We start from the raw sequence: 25,395 nt of genomic DNA, 5'->3' as shown, positions 1-25,395 counted from the left end.
GTATCTCTGTCGTCCTTGACTTTGTTTCTTTTGCCTTGGCACTAGTATTTTAACTCCAAAAGACCACTGTTTCTCTGTCCTATGCGTTACATGTCCTCCCCAGCTCCACTTTTCCCTCCTAGTGCAAACAAGGACATCGGCTACCCCCTTTTCCTTTCTAATCACAACGCGGTTGCCCTGCCTGATATTGCTAAGCCTAGAATTGTTTTTCCATCACTTGATGCGCCGTCCTTACTTCGTTTTCAACCTTTTTTCTTAATTTTGAAGTTTCTGTCGCTTATGTTAGTTAAAGTTTTTTGTCTGTCTGTTTGTCTGTCGCATATGTTAGTGCCCGTAAAATGCAATGGCTCAGATTTTTGTCAAATATATTCTTATGCACTCCAACGTATCTTTATTTTTCTGTAAAGTACCTTCTCGTGCTTGGGGTCCCAGTGGGCACTTGAAGACGTCTAAAGGCTCGTTCACACTAAGGTGACCAGACACCTACGTCGAAAAACGAACTAGACAACGATGCTGGTTAACGGTCGACTAGTCAGCAGGCTGCGTCTCTGAGGGTCATTCCGTCAAATGAAGCCGACAACGCAGACCACAGGACCGATGATAGCGAGTCGTCGCAGTGCGACAGTATTTCTGGACGTCCCAAGAGACAAAACCAGTCTCCAGACTGTCGTTCGGCCAGTCTTCGAGAAATCGGCTGCATCTATAAATCTAGAATTCAGTGTAGTTAATTTCTGCCACAAACATGAAATGGACCGCTCTTCATTTCGCACAACCCGCACACAATGCGCAAGGCGACCAACACGGCACGGAAAGGGGCAACCTTCTACCCAAATCAGCGTTGTAGGCCATCTGCAAAGAGCTGCCACTCCTATCACCTTGCTTCTCGGTGATGCAAAGCTGATGGTAAGCGCAATTCGCTGTTTTGCAGCAGGTCGTCAGTCTTTCACCTCTGTGGTACATGGTTTCTAATGGTTTCCACAAGACCGTTGGTTTCCACTGTACTTCAAAGCGAACCATGAACGCCGACAAATGAAAATAAATGCGTCTTGTGGCTCCCTGTATTGAGGACAAAACACGCAAGCATTCATTCAAGCACTCAGAGGCTACGTCCAGCTTAAATGTCTAAGAAACCGACAATAGATCTCAGAAAGAGCGCCAAGTTGGCGACGATAATAGTTTGTCTGGCAGCGTTATTACCCAAATGGAAAGCAAATACCGGTACCTGTTGGGAACGATAGTAGTAAACTGTGTAGGACGACGTCTTCACTGATCCGAAGCGGCCGGCTTTTGCCTCGCAGGGGCTGCTAGTTTAGTCGTGGATGGTAGTCTCGTCGTAGCGTTGCAATGTGAAAAGAAAATCACCCCCTCTCTGCCAACGAGTCCGTTCCCGCCGACGCTCTGCTAGCACGGCTGCCAGGGATCCGTCTACATATTGTTAGCGTCAATGCAGTGTGAAACGGGCGCCGACAGCACGGAACCGCTATCGCCGACAGTAGGCACATCAAAATCGGTGTCATGTCGGCCAACTGCGAACGAGCAAGTGACCACTAACTGATCTAGATAAAGGTAATCTAGATGGAGACTCGTGTGTGGCTGACAATCATATTACCTGGTCGTTTTCCATTATCCATGGTTTTGTCTTCTTCATGTGCAGTATATGGTGCACAAAGGTACAATATATGTACTTTGCTATCACTTTTGACCTGCACTGTATAGATTCAAAATTCAGACTACTTCGTCAAGTGAAAGAGGTAAGTACATGCAAATTTGACATTGTTGATGCCAGTAGTGGTCATGGTGATCGTTGATAGTACTCTGTACTGGTGTCTTCATAATAGGCGTTAATTTATAAAATTATATACACATATATATATATATATATATATATATATATATATATATATATATATATATATATATATATATATATATTACAATTCCGAAATGGTTGATGCACAGTCACTCGTGGGTAATGTTATGCTTTGATCTTGCCCTGATAGCACATCGTTCATGGCTGCACTGTCTATTCGAACCTACACTTGGCAATCTCCACTAAACATCAAAAGCTGTTGAAAGCACCATACGCCTGGCCTTCCAACAAGTTCGCCAGCTATGCTATGCCATGTATTGAAATCTGCAGCGGAATTGTGCAGACGCGTTGGCTTCATATTAATGCGTCACCAGCAAAGCAGATAAACCAATTCTAACCCTCGTTGTTGAGCGCCTGCCTCCACTACGGGAAGTAGTGGATTCGTGGGCTCTTTTTGTAACAAGTACCTTATAGGTTTACCGTAAATACATGCTAACATGCACATTCAAAGTGACACTCAAGATGCGTTTGACAGAGCATTCATACTTTGCGCATCGAAATGGCGCAATATACATCAGTTTACAGTTACACTGAGCAAACATTTTTGTCGGAAAATGTGCGCGTTTTCAATTATTTTGCAATAATCACATAGCTCTTAATAAGAAAGCGCCTACTATTATTAGTTCATAAGGTAAAATAAGGCAATGTACCTTTTTCAGCATCCCGGATGCTTATTTTGATAAGCGAGTTTATTTTGCGAACGGAAAATGACATCTGCCTAAATGCATGACCTTTCTCTCGGCTCGGTGAAAGAGGCACTCCTCATCAGACACCTTGTGATAATTTGAATGCCTCGTCTCGGATGTCCTTCCAGAGATCCATAAAGGATGACACCGTCTCTGCCTCACTGATCCTATCTTCCATGCGTCGGAGCAGCTCTGGCGTGAAGTGTTCTTTCCACCCTCCAACTTTGGCTCTTCGCACTACACTGTATTTCCTTTGATCTCCTTCGTAGCCATGCTTGCAGGTTATCAAGCTTCGGTCTAATACCTTCTTCCCGTGAGGGCTACGGATTTTGCGATAGTCGACGACCACGACACTTCGCATGTGCTCCGGCTTGGAGCTCTCCAGCATCTTGTCAAGCAATGTTTCATCTTCTAATAAAGCTCGTCCATAGCGCTCTCCCAAAAATTGCGCTACCCTGAGAATCACGTCACGAGTGTCCTTCTTCATTTCTTCGTAAGTCACGAAGAGCACGTTGGGTTCCTGCCTGAGGTTGTAAGCCAACGCTACGTGTTCGAAGTAGTCACCGTACCCAAAGTTCCCGCTGACAAACACGTCAACAAATTCTTCGAACGTGGCATCCTGGTACTCGTATGAGCTGAGGTTGGTAACCATGTGGTACATTGAAACACACACGTCCCACGGATTGCGGGCAACGTAAATGTACTTTCCTTCTGCACTAATGGTGTCCTCAATCAAGGGCAAGTGCGTGCCAAATGTTCTCACGGGCAGGGATGATTTCCAGCCCTTTATATCCATATACTCAATAAGGCGATATTCTTTAGCGAACACTTCATACGTTGTCATCGCCTCTCCTTCTCTCAGAATGAGCAAGACAATGTACATCATCCAATGGGTACCGCTCTTAGGAAATGTTGACTGTACCACATCTCCCTTCTGCGCTCGGAAGTTGAGGTTTTCTCGTAGCGTCTCTGGAACTATGAATAGGCACCGAGGTACCCCATCTATTACTTGGTGCAATGGGTTTCGAAGGTCCATTACTTGTAGTTTCCTGCGAAAAAGGAATGTACCATTAGAATCAAGGTAGTTGATATACATTTTGTACGCAACGTTTAGGCTTGGTTGGAATGTCTATTCCTCGGAAGCCAGACAGGAATAAGGTGTTAACGATACGTTTAAATTTTTCCAACATGTCTACTGACCGCAACACACCTAAAGAGAGAAACTGTTCATGCTTGCCGCAGGTATAAAGGTTCACTTTCTAGACTACCGTCATGATTGACATCTTCGAAAAACGCTTTTAATCTGTTACATTTAGGGCAGGTGCTCAGTGCGAGATCAGCACTCAAAACGCCAAGTCTTCGTCGAAGTGTTGCAATATAGTTTTGCTGCAATGGGGTGTCAATGCTACAAGGCTCAAAACAATTTGTGCACGCGCTTTCCGTGAGGCAGCCTATACTAGTGTAAATGCACCATTCTTTCTTAATTATGATTCGTTTCTACGTGTTCTACATGAGGAACGCACTTGTACTTTTTGAAACGGGAGGCATTTCCGGTTTACACAAACCTAATTATCATCTTATTATCACTACAATTATCACTGCTCGGCTACTTGGCTCTTGAATCATGCTAATGATTTTCGCTTTGTGTCATTTCGCATCAACACCTGACGATGAGCGAGATTATGGCACTGCATTCTATCTTCTATATGCAAAAAGAGGCAACATACAACGAACTCTAAGCCCTGAAAGTTGTGGCACACTCTAACATTGGCGCATTATAGTCTGCACGGCTGCTGCGCCATAAAAATCCCAAATTATCATCATCATCATCATCATCATCATCATCTCTAACATAGCTATGCACTCAATGCCAGAATGCGCCTTAATTTTTAATGGCTGCGATACATTTGTTTGAAACTTTCATAGTTTAGCTCTGTTTTAACTACTGTGCATCAAAATTATAGATTAACTATTCTATAGGACGGATATTTCTAGGCGCTAAACTTCTATACCAACATCTTTATTTTTTCACACTGTCCTTACAGGCCTCGTATGAGGCATTTGGTAAGGGGGGGGGGGGGCGTTATAGAAGGATTGAAATAGTATATAGGGCATATAACAAAATATATCAGACTTACATTATTAATAGACAGTGGAAAAAGGTAAACTAATCTTACACAAGCATTAAAGCGTTGTACAAACATAAAACGGTCGGTAATGTCAACATTAGAAAAAGAGACAAATGATACAGTTCTTTCGATAAACAATGTAAAAAAATGTAGCCACTCCAGTACAAATAATAAACAATACTAAATATACAAGAATAATATGCGAAATATTGAGCTCATAAGCCAGAAAGCACGTAACTGCAAAACAGAAGAAAATGCATCTTGCACTTTATTGAAGTTAGGCGGTGGAATATGAAGTGATGAGCTGGCGGAGTTTACCGGGATTAGACAAGCAGATTTATTACACCATAGCAACATTCTCTCTGAGGTTGGACATCAACCTCTATATTGTAGTTGCCTTACATGTCGATCATCGCGACTTTGACCTGTGCTTTCTTTATGGTGTCGGAATCTTCTATTTTCCAAGAACTAATTTGACAGTAACTTTCATCACCATCATCATCAGCCTAGTTTATGTCAACTGCAGGACGAAAGCCTGTCGTTTTCTTCTCAAATTTACCCTGTCCTGGGCCAACCGATTCCAATTACCTCCTGGGAATACCTTTTATCAACTCACTCGGTCTTCTACCGTCCTCGACTGCGCTTTCCTTCTCTTGGCAACCATTCTGTCCCCCTAACCGTCTACAAGTTATCTAACCTACGCCTTACATGACCTGCCAAGCTCCATTTTTTACTGTCAATGTCAATTAGTACATCGGCTATTCTCGTATGCTCTCTGATCCACCCCGCTCTCTTCCTTTGTCTTAACGTTTTATCTGAGATTCTTCGTTCCATCGCTATTTGTGCGGTGCTTCTTTCGAGCTTTTTCTCCGTCTCCAGGTTTGTGCCTCATATGTTAGCACCGGAGAATGCACTGACTGCGCACCTTTCGCATCAATGAGAATTGTAATCTTCCAGCCAGGATCTAACAATGCTTGCCGTATACGGTCCAACCCATTTTTATTCTGTAAATTTACCTAGGTAAATGTACTGCTTCGCCGGCTCTACACGTTGACTGACGATTCTGAACTCCTGTTCCCTTGCCACAATATTGATCATTTTCTTTATCTTCTGCATATCATTCTTCAAACCCACTCTTGCACTTTCTCTGTTAAGGTGCTCAATCATTTCTTGCAACTCTTCCCAAGCGCTGCTGAAGCGGACAATGTCACCTGCGAACCGAAGGTTGCCAAGATATTTTCCGTTGATCCTTACTAATAAGCCATCCCAGTTTGATAGCTTGAATACTTCTTCCAAGTATGCAGTGAATAGCATGTGAGAGATTGTGTCTTCTTGTCTGACCCCTTTCTTTATACATGAAGTGGTTCCGTAAAGCGACCCCATTGTAAAAAGAGCCGCCAGCTTCCCATGCATGATGTCTCCTCCACCTTTGAATAAATCGACTATTATTCCATCTTCTCCTGCCACTTTCCCCCATTTCGTGTCTTTCAAAACACTTGTAACTCCATCGCTAACTATAGAAGGAGCCTCTGTAACCTGTTCATTACTAGTTCGGAAGGAGCTGCTTTAGGATACGCCAAATAGGATGAAGGTGAAAGCACGCCAGAAATTCATTAAATTACTTGATATTTTCATTCTAATGCATTGTTACTTCCTATTGTTTTCTCCCATCAAATGTCGCGGGCTCGAATGTCTCAAGCGATTAGGTACAAGCGTGACCACATGGTCCCGCAGATTTTCACGAAGCCTTTTATTGTGTGCAGGTTCTATAAACCGCACCAAACTTGCCCCAACGTTCTTTTCGAGAGCTTAGGATACAGCTTTCAAACAAAGGCGGTAAAAGTTGACTACTTTTATTTGGGAGCTGCTCAAAAAGACAGGAAATACTGGTGTGCAGTTCGGCACGTCGAGATGAAACGCTTTCATGGCTAAGTGTTTTTAGAGCGAAGCTGCATACCGAACGGACCTATATGAATGAGCCGTTTGCGTGGCCTCGTGAAGGGTGTACTGGGCTTACTGACGTCGGTAAAGTGAACAAAAAAGATGGCGGCACTGCATGGTCTCGCAGGGGGCGGGGGTATCTGGGCAGGCTAATGTCCTTCAAGTTCACAAAAAGATGGCGGCGCTAGCGGCCAATAGGGGAGAACGAACGATAGTAAGGCGGAGAAGAAAGGACACGTGATTTCACCGGGCGCCGCACCTATGCAGTGGGGAGTGCACCCGCGCTGGACTTTCACGGGCGTGGTTGCAAGAGAAAGGGCTGAACTTCTTCTACCAGCCCGAGTTCTGCGTCTCAGTATTCGCAGAAGAGACGGCTCGACTTTTCCGACACTCCGACCCGCAAACGTCCGAGGAGAATGAAGTAAATCTTATCATGCGTAGTGTAAAACTAGAACTCTTTGCCAAACTGATGCGCAACCCCGCCACGATTGTAGCAGAATTTCTGCCAGAAGCAACAACGATTGAGAAGTCTTTACATTATGCAGCAGGCAATTCATTTGGCCCTGAATGCCAGACTCTCCAGAAGTTTAAGCCCTCTGCTCCAGCGACTGTCGAGGGAGACAATCAGGCAAGTTGTGCGCGAACTGCGGAAGATGTTCCCAGCGTTGAAGTCCCAGGTGTATTCGATTGCAGACTTCGTACGGGATGAAATCCAGCCGTCATTGGGATTTCCCGAAGTACAGCTGGAATACGGCACAACCCCAGCCTGAAGCGATCACCTACGCCACCGTCGCCCGCCATCTTGTTCCCCAAGCGCGCCAGGGCCACGGTCGCGTAACGCCGCAGTTCCGCACTCCATTGCCGCTTGCGCCAGCACGCCAACCCGTCGTCTGTGACAGCATGGCAGGGAAGACTGACGTTTGGCGCTTCCTATGCACTGACCGCTCTGCTATCACTGCGGAGAACCGGGCCACGTCTACCGTGGGTGTCCATACTGCGAAATGGGACTACGAGGGTCTGCCGTCAACGCTTCTGGCCCGCAGCGAGGATAACGCCCTCGCAATATCGCCCACTACCTAGCTGCCACTCATTGGAACACTCGACGGCAGTCCCGATGGCCGTCACCAGGCTGGCACCTGTCACTGTAGCACCGATCGTACACAGCGCCAGCCGGTCGACGTATACACCATCCCACAGATAGATGATGCATTGCATCGGCTCTGCAACGATAAATACTTCTCGTCCATGGATGTGAAGACTCGCTACTGGAAATCAGAAGTCGATGAGAGGAATCGCCGAAAATACGCCTTCCTGAGGCCAGACGGCCCCTTAAATTTAAGGTAATCGCATTCGGTCTGTGCTCGGCGCCTGCAACATTACAGCTCGTGATGGGCACGGTGTTAGCAGCATTGAAGTGGCAGACCTGTCTTCTTTACATGGATGACATCGTCGTCCTCACCGGAAATTTTGGACCATCATCTTAGGCGGCTAGGAATAGAACCAGATGCCATCAAGTCTTCAGGGCTCACTCTGAAGGCGGAAAAGTGGAGCTTCGCTTACGATGAGCTTCTGTTCCTGCGCACGTCATCAGCAAATCTGGAGTCCACCCCGACCCGCAGATGACAGCTGCGCTCAACAAGAAGGGAGAGTGTAGATTCCTTGGCATCTGTGCCTACTACAGGCGCTTTGTCAAGGAAGTTTCACGGAAGATTTACCGAACCATTTTAAGAAATTAAATGACGCAAGTGGTCGCCGCTCGCAGTTGCGCGCTTCGATGAGGACGCCGATGCAGAAATGCACACTGACGCCAGTAGCCTAAGGCTGGGTGCCGTTCCTAGTCCAGAGGAAAGTGGGAGTTGAACGGGTGATAGCTTACGCTAGTCGGTCGCTGTCGAAAGCGAATACAATTATTCTACGACCGACAAGGAATATCTCGCCTTATTGGCGCTACAGCAGAATTCCGCCATTAACCTATATGGCAGGTCGTTCAAAGTCGTCAGCGACCATTACGGGTTCTGTTAGCTACCAAATTTAAAGGTCCGTTCGGGACGCCTACCACGAAAGAGAATTAGACTGTATGAGAATCATATTACTGTAATGTGGAAGTCAGGACGAAAACACACTGATGCCGGCTGTCTGTCTCGAGCTCCCGTGGATCCGCAACGCCAAGATCACCAAGACTAAGACGCTTTTTAGGTACAATAAGTGCAGACGACATTGTCGAGCAGCAGACCGACTTTGCCTCGAGAGTATTTAAGCGCGGATTATCTTCGTTTTTTTTTTACGGAACGACGTAGTGGTACTGTACATTTTGCAGACTTTAGTCTACAAAAATATAACTGGACATTTCATAGAGTAAAGTCTATAGACAAAAGTGTATAGGGTTATAAAGTTCTATTTTGTAGAGATTCTACATACATTTATCTACAAACTTGTATTTTCATTTATAGAGAGACACTCTAGAGGTTCTACAGACTTCGACATTTTATAGACTAGTCTACAAAAAGTGTAAGGCCTACGTCCATACGCTACTTATAGACAATTCCTGCAGATCAGTCTATAGCTAATCCATGGACTTTAGCCTTACCGTATTTGTCGAGTATTGTCGATACAATATGTCCCAGCGTACATAAATTGAGTAAAACTGTTAAAAGAAGAAAAATGTAAAAAAGTTAGAAAGGAAATGTAAAAACCATGTAAGAAAACGTGCTCTCAAACATGACTACTTCTAGGGTATCGAGGCTCAGGAGCTTAAGTTAACGCAAGAAAAATTGAGTAAGATATGTCGTGTCAGTATGCATTGCTTTCATTTTTTTTTTCAATAAATAGGACCGAGTAGTCTGAATTTTTGTGACTTCAAACTTTCTAAAAGTATGTTGAACACAGAGATTCTCAGGAAATCTTTTATGGCATATAACAAGACAGCATACTTATGTTCAGATATGTAAATGCCCAAATTTTTCCAAGTGTTTTCTGGCTGTTCCAATGAAATTTCCCTGGCAGTCTATGACACCCGCAGCACTAAAGAATATCGTGGTTTATTCCTTGCCAAGTAATGCCAGTCCTTTATTTTATATAAAACAAATAACACGTCAGTCAGTTCACATGGAGTATTATACTCAACTGAATGGAATCCTTTGTTTAATAAAGCTGACAAAGGCTTGAGCAAGTTCGTAATTTATGGCAACACGAGCAGAGCGCGGAAGACAAGGACAGGGGAAGACACACACGTAAAGCAGATGCAACTATGTGAGAGAAAACTATTCAAAGAGCTATTTTTACGGTTCATTAGTACGTTTATATATAATTTGCTGTCATCACTTATGTCTCTAGTTAACTTGTTCTACCTGTAACTAAACACTACATGCCAATACTAATCAGTACCATATTAATGTTTCATCATGTTACAGTATGATGAGCAGTTAGACATTCCTTACGGTCACTGGTGGCAGCAGCGGTACGTTTTAAGACAGGTTCATATGACACATAGTGTACTTATCAAAGTGAGAAACAAGTGCGAGAATCCCAAACGATTCCTATAAAATAATTGCCGAAACAGAGATACCCGGCTGGACTGTGCACATTTTCGGGCGGTAATGTAGTATGCCCGTGCCGAAAGAACATACTCAGAGTAGTGACTGCAGTTGTGAACAACCACGTTATTAATTGCGATTTATTTCCGTTTAGAACAGCGTGCAATGTCTATTTTCTCATACTTCAAGATGAATACATTATTTGCCACACTCTCAGGAGAAAGCACATGAATGGAACGTATTGGTCCGGTTACTTATCAGCTGAAACATGTTACGATTTGCTTAGATGTGACAATAAGGGTAGAACAAGTGCAATGTCCACTAAATTATTTGAATAATCTGTGAGTTATCTATTATGAAAAGACCACAAAATCTATAATGTGGCTCTTTTTTTCTTTTGTACAGTGCATGTGCCATACAGTCTGTGCGAGACGACGGCACTAAATTCAACAGTAGTGAAAACCGAAACACTTCATACGCACTACAAGGTCTTCATACCATGCGCGATTGTCAAAATGGGAATCCGCGCCAGCAGCTGCCTAGTGAATAACAGCGCATAAACTGCATAACGCCGAAGCATCGAAAGGCACTTCACGCTTTTCAAGTAGCCCGGAAAATAACTCCTGCTGCTAAACTGTTCATAACCAAGACCCGAAAAAAAATCTTCCAACTATCGTCAAACCCAATGCCTTCAGTTTGAAACGTGTAAAGGTGCTTCCGCGAGCGACTAAATTATTGTTCTCTAATCTTTTCGGCTAAGTTGCAAAGCTGTGAGTAACTGAGCTTATCGCAGGTTTCGTGCCCTGAAAGCTTTTGCGGTTGCATATACTTAGATTAGTTGCCAGGAACCTTAAATATACTGCTACTTTCACCATGTACGAAAACGGCAGCGCACGCACTGCTGATGCACGCCCCGCAAACACGGCCTTTCATCCGATACGCTAGCATTTATTCAACTATACGTCTCTCTTTGAAAATTTGTCACGCTAACACAGTTTCGAGGTATTAATTAAAGCGTGTCGCGAGAATTTCACTACACATGCGGCGCAGAATCCATGGCGGCCCGATCGAGCGCCAAGAAATGAGATCTACCGGAACCTGGCTCCTCAACACACAAAATCCGCTTAGTGGCTGCTCAGTATAAAGGAAAGACATGGCGTATTTTCTTTTTTACGCACATCAACTATGACGCTAAAATCAACAAGCGTGAGTGATCGCTGGCGGTAAAACATTCCATATAGTAGAAGCGAGAACAAGAGAGCGCTATGAAATCATGTAAACGACAAACCGACACTATGCCCGAGTCGCCTACGCTACATGCAGCCGGTTCGCGCTACAAAATGCGCAGCACCTAATCATGTGCTATTGAAGGAAAACATTCTTGCTAAAACTTACCGTTCAGTGCAGTGGACGTCTAATGCCACAAAGAAGACGCGCATACACAGTCGCCGAGGTACTGGCAGGCTCGTTGAGAATTCAAATTGACACGACAGAAGGCGCACCGCCGCTGCTGCTATTGCGCATGCGCAGGGTCTCGAGGCGACTAAGGTATGCGCGCTCCGAGAAGACCGAGTGCCTTTTCCTTTTTCAATTTTTTTTCCCGTCTCTCTCTCTTTCTCTGTCTCTCTGCGCGCCATACGCGCGGAACGGCTTGCTTTTATTTTCCGTTTTTTCAGTTGTTTTTTTCATGGATGAAGGAAATGCGCTGGCACGTTGTATGACAAAGGCTGTGTGCTATCGTGTGGAACTGAAACACACACTTGGATGAATGCGCTGTTATAAAAACCAATACAGGGCCCGTCAGGCGCTTGCATTATCACGAACGACGACAAATAATACAGTGCATTTCTAGCATACCTTCTAGCGTACCGCCAATTGGGATACTCGCGCACGTGTTAGTGCAAATTTTCTGTTCCGATGGGTCAAAGCAATCAGTACAGCAATAATGTACGTGTATACGCCGCCGCGCAGCCATACCGCCTGCGAAGGACTGGGTGGGCTCCGAGGATTTGGCGCATATTTTAAGTGAATGAGAAATTTTGATGAGCTTATAGTGCAGGATATCAGTTAAAGAAAAACCACCCGATGTTAGCGATGAAGCCGGGATATGAGGACAACGTGAAAAGTATTTGAGAATCGGACGACAAACAACGCGCACACCTCATGTGCGACATCATCCTCAACAAAAGTGTTTTTTGCTAGCACGAGAAGTCCGCGAATGCACGCAATTTTCCTCGAGCCGCCGTTTCGCGCAGCAATACACACACACACACACAAATAGACATGTGTATGTGTGTGTGCATGTGTGTGTTTGTGTGCGCGTGAATGTGTGCAGTGCGTGCGCGTGAAGAAATTTGTAGACTAGCAATAGATAAAAAGAAATATACATCTTATCAACATTTCTCTATAGTGAATCTACAAACCGGGAGTAGACAAAAATAATCAACAGTTTAACGACTTTCGTCCATAGACAAAGAATCAATAAGGATAAATGGAAACTCTCAAATTACTTTTATATCGGTAATCTATAGGACTGAAGTAGAAGAAAAAAAAAACAAGCATCGTATTGACTTGTTTCTTTAAGTCTGGCCATAGAAGGGGAGTAGACAAAACTAATCAACACTTTATCGACTCTCATCTATAGACTGTCTAAGGACCAAGAATGAACGACAATAAACAGAATATCTACTTTTGACAATAGGTAGCCTATAGAGCGGAAGCAGACAAAAACATCTTATTGAAGTTTTTCTATAGACCGTCTATAGAACGCGAGTAGAAAATAAATAGAAGCCTTATCGACAATCGTCTAGAGACCGTCTATAGGCAAAGAATGAAGCAAAATACAGTTTATCGACATTCGTCGATAGGTAGTCTATACAGAGGAAGTACACAAAAAGAAACAAACACCTTATAGACTGTTTCTACAGACCCTGTATTGAATGTAACAAAACCAAATGTAAACGTTATCGACTCTCCCCTATACACAGTCAATATACAAATAATGAACCAAAATAAATAGGCTGTATTGACTTTCTTCCATAACTAGTCTATAGAGGGAAAGTAGAAAAAGAGACACAAACATCTTATCGACTTTTTTTGTCGACCGTCTATAGAACGCCATTGGACAAAAAGAAATAAAAACCTTATCGGCTTTCGTCTATAGACGGTCTGTAGACTTTCTACCAAGACCAATACTTAGAAAGCCAAAGTCGTCTATAAAAAGTGTATAGACATTCTAGGGACAATCTAAACTCAATTTCGTAAGGGAGAACGCAAAGCACGCACAAACCTACGAGCTGCCGACGCACCTAGACCCTGCAACCAAAGCGACCGCAAGGAGCCGCCACATGGGCACTAGCAGCCTGAGTAGAAAGTCGCCCCCTTCTCTTCCTTCCCTCGGTGCCTCGCAACGTTGGGTACTTTGCGCACGACGGGAGATGGCGAGCTTCCTGCCCACTTTCGTCTCTTTCGCGCGGCTGAGATTGAGCGACGATCGTCGGCTCCCGTCACGCGTCTTCACTTGCACATACAGGCAAGTGCGCGCGGCGACGGTGTTATCGCCCTTCGACTTTTTTACACGACGCCGACCGCGGAAATGCACTTGGATTGTCCATATGATTGCTATCGCAATAAAAGCGAGAGGTGGCTCCAGTACGTTGGCAGACATGTTCCTAAGACATACACCAGGTGGCAGCATCATGCCGGTGCGGAAGTGCGGGCACAGGAAACATGTAAAATGGCCGCCGAGCTGGCAACTTGCACCAGTTAGCAACAGTTTTCTGTAATTCGGTTTCTGTGTACTGAAGACGTGAAGCGTACAGAAATTCCAGGTAGACAAGGCTCCGAAAGGGTGAAGCATGTGCGTCGCAGTCGGAAGTATACAAATGGAGTTCAACAATGCGCAAAGAGCGTGATGTCCGTGGCCCGTGCTCCTCGTCCGGGTCAGATACACCTTGTTTTGAGCCCAGAAAACATTAAAGCCGAGGAAGCCATCGTGATGCAATACCGCCGAGAGACGCAGGATGATAATTTAGCAAATGGAAACCCCCAGTCATGGTTCAACATGCCAGATTGTGCATGATGTCGTATTGCCACGCTGCATGACACAGCTGTAGGAATCAAAAAAGGAGATGTGCGTGAGTAGCTGCCCACTTCCTGTTTTCACATGCATGACCGCCTGTCCCTTGCTCCACGCTAACTATTTATTATCGTTTAAATAAGCCCATTCCATCCGCAACAATTTTGGTGAGCGTGCTGGGTACAGCACACTGGAAGACCGAGCTATACTATCCATTTGATTCAGCAAAGAGTTGGCCGGGCTACCACCGGGAGACTCTGGTGTGAGTGATTCGGACGGAGACGACATAGCGAGGAATCCGTGGAAGAAAGCATTCACCCAAGGCTAGCTGGCTTCTGGGCACGTCATCCAGAAGCACGCTCACTCTCAGGCGAAGCGAGTGAAGACATCGGACTTGTTGAGGCACTATCAGAGGGTGAACCGCCACAGTGAATGGAGCACGTCTGCGCAGCTCTGTAACGTTGTCTTTTTTCTTGCCGGAACTGCCCTTATATGTTTCGAGAATAACGAGGCCTTGTTCACAACTTGGGGCAGCTTCGTCGAAGAGATGAACGAATGATTTGTTATTCGCTTTCGAAAAAAAGGGCTGAGCAGACACTTTCACGACGAGACTTATTACCGGGAAAGACGTGCCCTACCAAGATTGAGGAAATCCCAAAGCTTTGCGGAATTGTGAATGCAAGTATTCCCGGATGAGGCAAGGACGAGGACAAAGATGGACACCTACTAAAAAAAATTGCCGGAGATGTATACAATTTGTTGATCTCTAACGAAGACCTTACTACCCCTTGCGGCTTAAGGCGTCGCTGTCGTACGTTCGAGGCTCTTAAAACACGCCGCATTCTTTCCCAAGTTTCCTCAGCGGGACACCGTGACCAGCGTAGCAATTGTTGATGTATCTGCCTCTACCAACTTTGCTGTTTTAGCAAGAGGAGTTATCAAAAATAAGCTGGCTCATTTTCAAGGCCCAGATGCCAACCGCGTGTGCCACCAATGCTCCGTTGATGAGCGCTACTGTGAAGTACCGGCAGCCTAGCCGCGACCTGCCTACAGCGACCATCACGTTCGCGACAACACCCATACCCAGATGACTTATCGACAACACGTGCCTTAACGCAGTTACAAAGTTACACCCCCCCCCCCCCCCAATTATACATGACGCCTTTCACTGTTTACATTCTGCCTCGTATTTCTCTGTCGGTAGGTATATGCCAGTCTACTAGAACATACCTACGCACATTCAGACAAGAAGACTGCCTTCATAACGCTGGGTGGACTCTGGGTTTAACTTAATCTGTATCAGTTTGTGTGACGCTCCGCCAAGATTCAAACGATGTATGGACACAATTCTGCGCCGACTTTGAGGCAAATATGAATGTGTTGCCTGAACGACCTTGTCATTTACCGCAAGGCATTTCACGAGCACAACCAATGACTGAAAGTTGTCTTTAACTGTTTATGCCAGCTGGACTGATTTTAAACTCCGAAAAGTGCCACCATGGCGAGCGTCAAACACTTGTTTTGGTCAAGTAAAACTCTTGCTTGGGCTAGTTGGTTCATGGTTGAAGTAGGTAAAGGCAAGGCGCAGAAGACCAGGACTTAGGAAGAAGAACACAAACGACAAGACGGGCGCCACTCGAGACTGGCAAGCTGAGACGGCAATCAAGTTGACGCACAAAATGGCAGGATCGGTGCGAAAGCGTTGATGAAAGAAAGGGCCCAATGTAGAAGAAATATGCTCAAGTAAAACTCTTGCTTGCGCTAGTTGGTTCATGCTTGAAGTAGGTAAAGGCAAGGCGCAGAAGACCAGGACTTAGGAAGAAGAACACAAACGACAAGACGGGCGCCACTCGAGACTGGCAAGCTGAGACGGCGATCAAGTTGACGCACAAAATGGCAGGATCGGTGCGAAAGCTTTGGTGAAAGAAAGGGCCCAATGTAGAAGAAATATGCTCAAGTAAAACTCATGTGCGTCGCAGTCGCACATGAGTCGCACCCACCTACTTCAAGCATGAACCAACTAGCCCAAGCAAGAGCTTTACTTGAGCATATTTCTTCTACATTGGGCCCTTTCTTTCATCAAAGCTTTCGCACCGATCCTGCCATTTTGTGCGTCAACTTGATCGCCGTCTCAGCTTACCAGTCTCGAGTGGCGCCCGTCTTGTCGTTTGTGTTCTTCTTCCTAAGTCCTGGTCTTCTGCGCCTTGCCTTTACCTACCTACATGTTTTGGGTTCCCTCGTCTACAAAAAAAGGCATCCGCCGAGATCCGCAGAAGCTTGCAGCCGTTCGTGACTTCCACCAGCCGAAGACGGTGAACGACCTCCGTAGATTCCTATGTTCGTACTTGCTCCGTTTCATTTAGGGCTTTGCACGCGTAGCTCATCGGCTCACGGCACAACTTCACAAGGACGCACCGTTTTTTATTTATTTAATTTGAATACCCTAAAGGCCCCGAGAGGGATTACATAGGAGGGGGGGGAATACAATCACACATGATATTTCAACGCAATAAAAATGACTGACATGAACTATTGAGTGTGAGTCTGCATTCTGCAACTAAACTTTCTGCTCACCTCCACTCCAATATTACGCCATTTTGATCCTGAGCTTCACACCGATGCCAGAGGTCTGGGCGTCGGGGCAGTGCTCGTTAAAATACATGGCGGACACCGACAATTCATCGCATACACAAGCCGTACCCTTACCAAGGCTGAGCATAATTGTACCGTACCCGAATTTGAATGGCTCGAGGTAGTCTTGGCCACTCAAAAGCTGGGACAATTGTTTTACGACTACCAATTCACGATAGTGACAGACCAATATTCTCTTTGCAGGTTCATTTGACTACGTGATCCATCTACCCAATTAGTTCGGTGGTCATTACGCCTTCAAGAATACGACTTGTCTATCACATACAGGAGTAGTCGCTGTCACACGGATGCTTACTTTATATCTCGCCTTCAGTCAGCAAGCATGCGAGACACAGATGATGACTTATATGAATACCTCTTTTCCATCTCCGCACAGTTTTCGGATTCCACTGCATTCATCCGTGCACAAATGTATGACCATTCCGTTCGACCGATTCTTGACGCCGCTCGGTCATCAGCAGGGGGCTCATATTTCATTATTGTTTATGGTTCATTGCATAAGACGAATTATTCAGCTGACGGCGCTCCACTTCTCCTCGTGGTTCCCCAGACATTGAAACCTATGACCCTCCATGGCATGTACGGTGACATCATGTCAAGCCACCTTAGCCTTGCTCGGACGCTCCACCGGCCGCGCCAGCGTTTCAATTGGCCCAAGCCCTGGAAGATGGCGAAGAAGTACGTTTCCAACTGTGCAATTCGCCAACGGCACAAACAGTTAACGACGCCCTCTGTTGGTGCCCTGACCAGTTAAGCTACCGACTTTGCTGTTTGAAAAAGTTGGTGTCGACTTGCAGGGTCCCTTCCCCATGTTTACTTCCGGACGTCGCTTTATTATTGTTAGTATGCAATATTTGATACGGTATACTGAGACGACGGCATGTGCTTCGGCTACAGCAGCTACTGTTTCATATTTGCTGCTGTACTCCGTGATTCTCCGTCACAATGTTGCACGCGTTGTGATTAGTGATCATGGACGAAGGCCTTACAGCGCACGTTGTTGAAAAACTACTACGTATTTGTAGATGTGATTACCTACACTCGACCCCTTGCCACCCACAAACAAACGGCCTCACTGGGCGCACGATTCATACCGTGACAAACATGCTTGACATATATGTGTCGCCGCTAATAGCAAAAATTTGAATGATATTTTACTATTTGTTACGCACACTTACAATACTCCCAAGCATGAAGTCACAGATTATGCGTGTTTCTTCTGTATGCTCGCAAACCCAAAGCTTGATCGACATCATCCTCCCCTGCTCTCCACTTCACGGCTCTTCAATACGTCCAACTATATGTCGAGCCGAAGAAGCCCGTCGACTGGCTCGCCTGCGCACTCTCTCATGTCAACATCGTGCCAAGGGTCATTATGATGCTCGACATACGCTCGTGACATTTGCTCCTGGTGTGATTGGCTTTGGAAACATGTACGGAAAAAGGAGCTGTAGACAAAATTTCTATCACTATATACAAGCCCATACGTCATGATGAAGCGTGACGTGACATACGTTAGGGCTTGAGTGACTTCGCGCAACCCGCAATCACGGAAAACGCAGGTCGTCCACGCAGCCCCACTCATTCTGTACCACCACTGGGATATGTAACTCATTTAGACTGCTTTATTAGCCCCCGGGGAAACTGTTACGCTGCGCGACACAGCAGAAGGAAGAGAATGTAGAGGTATGCGCTAGGAGCTGGCCGATTCCTTTTGGCCTTGCATGATCATCCTGTCCCTTGCTCTAAGCTAACCATCTGTCATCTTATAAGTAAACCCTTCCTACCCGTGACGTTATTTCACAAACCCATAGTGTCTGCAAGATGGAAGCTTCTGTAGCGCGTTGAGCCAGTAGGTTATGGGGCCCTTGCAAGAATTGTATCCGGGGACCAAACCTGCGTTCACTGCCGCTTAACAGAAACGGTTCCTCATCACCCAAACAAAAGCTGTTCGGAATACAGCCATCAGCAGGGAATGTTATGCTGACCATCTTTCGGGACGAAAAAAGGCGCCATCTGGAAGCACTACTTATTTCGAAAGACTGCAATCACTAGTTAATCATACTCTGGCCTCTCATAAAATTATCATCGGCCTGCAATAAAATCGAAAGGCCATGGGTAGCTCTCTGTAGGTGTTATGTTGCAACATGACAATGCAGGACAACCTATGGTCCTTGCAACAATAGCAAACTTGCAATTTGAGTTTTTTCCGCAACCACCGTACACACCCGACCTTGCCCCGAGCGACTTCCCTATGTTTAGACAAGTGAGAGAATGCCTTGTTGGCAAGAAGTTTCCTTCTGATCAAGACGTAGGTCACGCGGTGCATTGTTGGTTGCGAACACTCCGAAATAATTTCTTTTCCTCGGGAATACAGACATTCTGTAAGTGCGCAATAGAAAATAAGAAACACCACCCAAGCACTCCGTATCGATGGCTAGCCAGCGAAGCTGAAACGCATGGTACCAGTAATTGTCACTGGGTTAATTCCGGCGGTTCCTTAAACGAATGGTTGGAAGCATGCCGAACACTCGGTACGCAGTTGCTGCTAGCACTCGGCTGCACGAGACTCTTCTTGAGCCCGGGAGGCCGCATCAACACGCAATAGACGAGCTCGTTCCGGGTTCTGTTCGCCGCGTTGTTTATCGAGAGCTGCCTGCTCCTAAGGAGTAAGTATGACACTTGGCCTATCCGTTTCGGAGCCGGAGAGAAACTGGTTCGCGCGCGACGGAGAGTAACGATGTCCCTACTGGCGCAGCTAATCCAACGCCACCTATGTAGCACAAGGCATTTGCACTCCAATCCGTGAGGACAAATTACCTGGCCCGACTGCTTTAGATTCTCATGGGGACGATCTCAAGTTAGCAACACAGTGGTTGTCAATAGGTGTTTCGGTGCAGGTAGCTTGAAGTCATGAATCGGAGTAAACAGGCTTTCTGCTATCTGGCTGGTGGTGGGTAATCGCGCGCCTGTCTTTCTCTGTCTTTCTTTTTCGCGGATGCGCATGGTGTTGCACCGGAAGATGTTTCGGCGTACAGGCGACCGACAGAGGATCAGACAGACGGGCGAATGAATAGGCTTGCCATATTTTCCTTTCCCTGACCACTATATAGGCTCAAAACATCAGGAGTAGGCAAAGAACGTTAGTGGAATAAGCCTAGCTCACCAGCACATATATCTCTTCCTTATAGTGTTTCTGGGTTTCTTTTTGTTGTAGGTATTCCTCTGCAAAAGAATATTCTATTAAATTCAGCTTGTTTTCACAGAGACATTTTAGCGCCCCTACTTCTCCGCATAGAGCTTTCGAGCTTTCATCAGCAACGCAATTCTGTCCTTACAGGACACTGTGCCACAACTGTCAGAAAGCGAATCCGGAACCTTGTAACAACTTATTTGCTCTGCAGATAATTAGCGATTCTCTGTTAACCAGTTCAGAAAAACGCTGTATACACCAGCCTTGAACATCTAAGAAAAAAGATATTTAACCGATTATATTGGATGCTATTGTGCATAACTGACTGACGTTACTTTCTCGCAGAGCTATTTGTGGTATCTGGAATTGAAGTATATTGTGAATCCTGGTACAGGCTTGGCATAATGGCTCCGAGGAGAGCATGTTCACCCACACGGCAAGGCTAACAGGGGCTTCCGTATAGTGCCGATATCGAGGATTGCTGATTTCAAATATTTTTCTTCCCATGACATTTTTGGGGCAATAGCACGGCTGACTTCGATTTTCATTTTCTATGCAACAAACTCCTTTAGAATTGCGTGATGAATGGTAAGCAATATTCAGAAATTTATCTTGTAAATTTACGCGGAAGTCATCTTGCTCCTTAGCGCCACGCAATTGTGTCGGCTCACCCGTAGTGCTGGTCTTTACCGCGGCGCCTATATCGCATTCATATGCTATATCGCATTCAGCTACGAGCTTCTTGCTACGTACATCCAACATCCTACATTTCCGACCACTCTTGGCAGGTATAAAGTTGCATGTTCTCGTGGCCTTCAAGCCTCTTGTGCATGTGTTTTTACCAACTCCTCAGAGCGCGCCTCTCGGGAGCTTCGTCATTTGGCCTACATGTCCGAATGTGCTGCCGATGCGCAGTACATTAAGGCTGTGGTCATTGAGCTCGCTGATGCACTCACCTGGATAGGTGCCGTTAACTACCTTGTGCTAGCCGTAGACTGGGAGAGCTTCGTGACGGCACGGCTTGAAAACGCCCAGTTGCATGTGCTACGTAATAGCTCTTGTTCTCTCTGACTGCAGCTTTTACCTCATCCGTGTGCATGAAGACCACTTTTGTTTTGCTTAACAAATCAGCGAACTTTCCTCGGTCATTCGTATCTCTCGCTAACGGACATGCTCTGTTCTATTCTTTACACATCTGTCACCCTGGCATCCGAACTACGCAGCGCTTCGTAGTTTAGCGCTACTTATGACCTCACAGGAACGGCAAGATGCGTAATTGGACTCGCAATTGTACAGTACACCACTGTGCCTGCCGGTACACCACTGTGACACGTCACATCATGGGGGCTATAACGTTACGCTATTCCAAACTGTTCTTATTACATTTATGCTATCAGCCCTCAACGATTGGCCAAAAATATTTCGGGCTACACCCGCTTCACCTGTCTGTCATGGGACCTCGCGAAAACCACGAATACTTCCCACCTGATGTGACATCAACACACTCGTATTGTAACGATTGGGGTAGGGCATGAAATAGATGGTAGTTGGCCCATGCCGTCGTCCAAGTTTATCCACGCTGAGGACGTTGTGGAAAGGAAGAACTTGTTCTCATCGAGAACGAGGAATATGGGATTTATTTACAATATCTACATGAGAACGTTGCATTTCTTCAGTCTAGCCTGGCTTAAAGAGAATGCACTCCGAACAGCCGGAAACGGCTGCATAAAAACACTTTGTCCTCCCTTGATCCCTGAGTGAGGGAAAACGGCCGTTCAACCTTCGACCAAAGGGAGCGTCCAAAGTCAGCGTAGCCAACCCGCCTGCAGGGGGAGGGTTTGCACACTCACTTCCGCACAGGTTTCAACAAACACACCGAGGTGCGAGCGTTCTCTAAGACAGAGATCTTGACCCGAGCAGACCCTTCCCTATTAGAATGCAAAAACACGGCTCGTTTTCTTTGAACAACGTAACTATACCTTGTAGTTTTTTTTTTCATCTGACCGGTCCGCTACCTTGCTTGCACACTTCAATATGCAGGCTATTCCCTCCTTGAGGCATTCGCCATGGTCCGCTTAGCCTAACCTCGTAGAGGGGTTACGGTTGAGACCCGCCTAAAGCCACTATGCGCTTGTCCTGCAATGTATTGTTGGTTTTTGAAGAGCTCAAGAGAACGTTTCGCGTGGTTCTGCACTTGGTCTCCTTGACATGTGCAACATGGTCTATAAATTGTTGCAGCATCCTCACCGCTAGCAATTCCGAGTTCTCGTGTAGCATAAAACGCGCAACCAGCCTAGAAAAAAAAAAGGCCTACATGGAGCGAGATCTCGGATTTCAACAGCTTGCGCAGTGCTCAATATAGTGTTATGCCTCTGTCAGCTCTTGAAGGCTACCTATCGTTACATCACTTCTAGTTGTTCAGTATCAGTCTGGAACCCTGCAAACAGCAATCGGAGTCACCTGTCATGGTCTGTGTCGCACGGCTGTATTCTTGCATAATCTACCCGATGGTCCTATTTGCGCACCAGGACGGTGATTTTCCTTCCGTGGATCGTGTTACGCTGAGGTGAAGAAGTCAACGGCGACGGCTCCGATTACGATGAAAAATCATCACAGTCTGGAAGGGCTACCTTCCGTGTCTTTTAACGTTGTATATATTTGTAACTATATCCTGCGCATACATTTCAACAAGTAGCAATACATTTTGAATAGGCAGTCTCGCACTTGATGGGTTGAGAAAACATGGAGACATGACAGGACAACACTGAAGGAACAGAGGAAGTCTGAAGCCAACAGTTAACCCCGATATACCCATAGAGATGAGAAGCATAAGCGGTACGAATTAACAAGGTGAGGATAATAGCACTGGCGGTATTGAAAATGAGAAATGGTACGTGATCTTGCGCTACAACCTGTACGTGATCTTGCGCTACAACCAACGGTACAGAACGTCACGTGGTAATAAGCGCTGTCCCTTTGGCTGGCTTAGTCAACCCAGAATACAATAATTAAGCCAATATAAGCTGGTGCAAGTTTCAAAACAAGATCAAGAGCAGACGTGCAAATGCTCACTGCTAAGGTTCTCCAGGTACAAGTAAAACGAAAAGCTGAATTTAAAAAAGCAATAGGTACGTTTACACGTATTTCTGAAAGTTAGTAATAATAAACACTAATTAACTAAACATAGAGCAATACCCCTTTAATAAATGTACTGGATAAAAATGCTAATTAAGAGAAAGAAAAGCGGTTTCTTGTAAATAGCCTAATTAAAAGGAGGTCGGGGAACTGGTTAGCCCAATAGATGCTTCTAAACCGTCAGAAGCTGAACAACTTCGTCGAGTTTATACTACGGAAACACAAGCAACCCTGACGTTTTTTTAACCTAACTGCAATATTCAGCAAATTTCGCGTCCTTTTATTCTAGTCGAAAGGGAAAAATGATCATCCACCTGAATTTTAGCACGAAGCTAGACCCATAGCAGATCCTCAGAAAGAAAACCTCACAGTTCAAGAAATATTCCTCCTGGCACAGGATTTGAACCCGGCACCAACGCCTTTCCGGGGTGTTCCTTCTATCACCTGAGCAAACGAGGAAGCCAGCAAATATCAGAGTGCCATTCATTATTCTACAGCTCAAAGCACTGGGAAACTATATTCTGATGCCGAAGCGGAGGAAGGCATTTTGGCAGAGCATAAATCTTACTCTATACTAAATTTTCACTATGGTTGTCATAATAATAATAATAATAATAATAATAATAATAATAATAATAATAATAATAATAATAATATTAACCACGTTATTAAATTTAATGTAACGATAACTTCAAGTGACAACACTTCTAGGCCATTTACTTGCAAAATTACCCAGCTGTCACTCTTCCTGTCCCACCATAACAACGCATAGGTGTTCACATTACAAACGATTTTAAATGGGAGACAAATGTTCACAATTTTTTTTTCTGTAATGTTAATCGCAGACTAGACTTCTTGCGTCGCTGTTTTTCTCGCACGCCCGTTTCACTATATCTTACGTTATATAAATAGTTCTCAATATCCATACTAGAGTACGTCTAATGAGTCGGGAATCCACATACAAGGCACCTAACGTATTTACGCGTAAGAATTCAGAATCCCTCTCCGCAATAATTAGGTCAAATTTTCGCGAACTTCAAGTGTCACTGCCAGAAAGGTCAACTCAACCTACCACAGTTGTCAGCTCAAAAGCAAAGTGCTCGCCTATGTATTCCTTACACGATATGTTGCACGTACTCAGCGGAAACAAGAGCTGTTCATCCGGGCTTAGATCTCTTCTCACATGCACCACTTGTTTAAAAACTATGTACCAAACTGCCCTACCAACGCTTATTTTAACATGTCCCTTCCATGGACAAGCGCCCAATGGAACCTTCTCGCTTCTATCGTCAACAACATTGACCACTAAACCGTCTAAGCCGCACACTCTAGTATTGTGTAATGCCACTCGTCTATTGTCTCCCGTACCACTAATAGGCATGCAGATTATTATAAATGAAAATAAAGAAATAAACATCCACCGGCTTATTTGTCCATTGCAGGACGAAGGACTCTCCTTGCGATCTATAATTACTAGGACTCTTCTTTGCACGAATTCATTACAAGCTTTGCGGGCGAACTTCATCAAACCACCTGTATCTCTGCCGTCCTTGACTTTGCTTCTTTTGCCTTGGCGCTAGTATTTTAACACCAAAAGACCACTGTTTCTCTGCCCTATGCGTTACGTGTCTTGCCCAGCTCCATTTTCACCTCCTATTACAAACAAGAATATCGGCTGCCCCCCTTTCTTTTCTCAGCACAACGGGGTTGGCCTGCCTCATATGGCTAAGCATAACATTGTTTTCCATCACTCGTTGCGCCGTCCTTACTTCGCCCTCAACCTTTTTTGTTAATTTCGAAGTTGCTGTCGCATATGTTAGTGCCAGTAAAATGCAATGGCTCAGATTTTTGTCAAATATATTCCTGTGCACTCCAACGTATCTTTATTTTTCTGTAAAATACCTTCTCGTGGTCGGGGTCCCAGTGGGCACTTGAAGACCACTAAGGGCTCGTTCACACTAAGGTGACCTGACACCTACGTCGAGAAAAGAACTAGACAACGATGCTGGTTAACGGTCGACTAGTCAGCAGGCTGTGTCTCTGAGGGTCATTCCGTCAAATGAAGCCGACAACGCAGACGACACGACCGACGATAGCGAGTCGTCGCAGTGCGACAGTATTTCTGGACGTCCCAAGAGATAAAACCAGTCTCCAGACTGTCGTTCGGCCAGTCTTCGA

General features: G+C 45.4%; 1 protein-coding gene across 1 annotated transcript; it reads right to left on the bottom strand.

The window, feature by feature from the left end:
- Window positions 1–2,635: 2,635 nt before the first annotated feature.
- Window positions 2,636–3,352, bottom strand: LOC126524614 (sulfotransferase 1C2-like). The gene has a single exon (XM_050172913.3). It carries the CDS (start codon window positions 3,350–3,352, stop codon window positions 2,636–2,638), a length of 717 nt encoding a protein of 238 aa, XP_050028870.1.
- Between the last annotated feature and the right edge of the window lie 22,043 nt (window positions 3,353–25,395).

The sequence above is a fragment of the Dermacentor andersoni genome, chromosome 3 (genome assembly GCF_023375885.2).
Source record: "Dermacentor andersoni chromosome 3, qqDerAnde1_hic_scaffold, whole genome shotgun sequence".
Taxonomy (NCBI): domain Eukaryota; kingdom Metazoa; phylum Arthropoda; class Arachnida; order Ixodida; family Ixodidae; genus Dermacentor; species Dermacentor andersoni.
Note: the sequence above shows the minus strand (reverse complement) of the source record. Positions and strands in the feature narration are given on the sequence as shown.

What these genes read in the sequence shown, in the direction of transcription:
- LOC126524614 (XM_050172913.3), bottom strand. Translation starts at nt 3,352, where the DNA reads ATGGATATAAAGGGCTGGAAATCATCCCTGCCCGTGAGAACATTTGGC.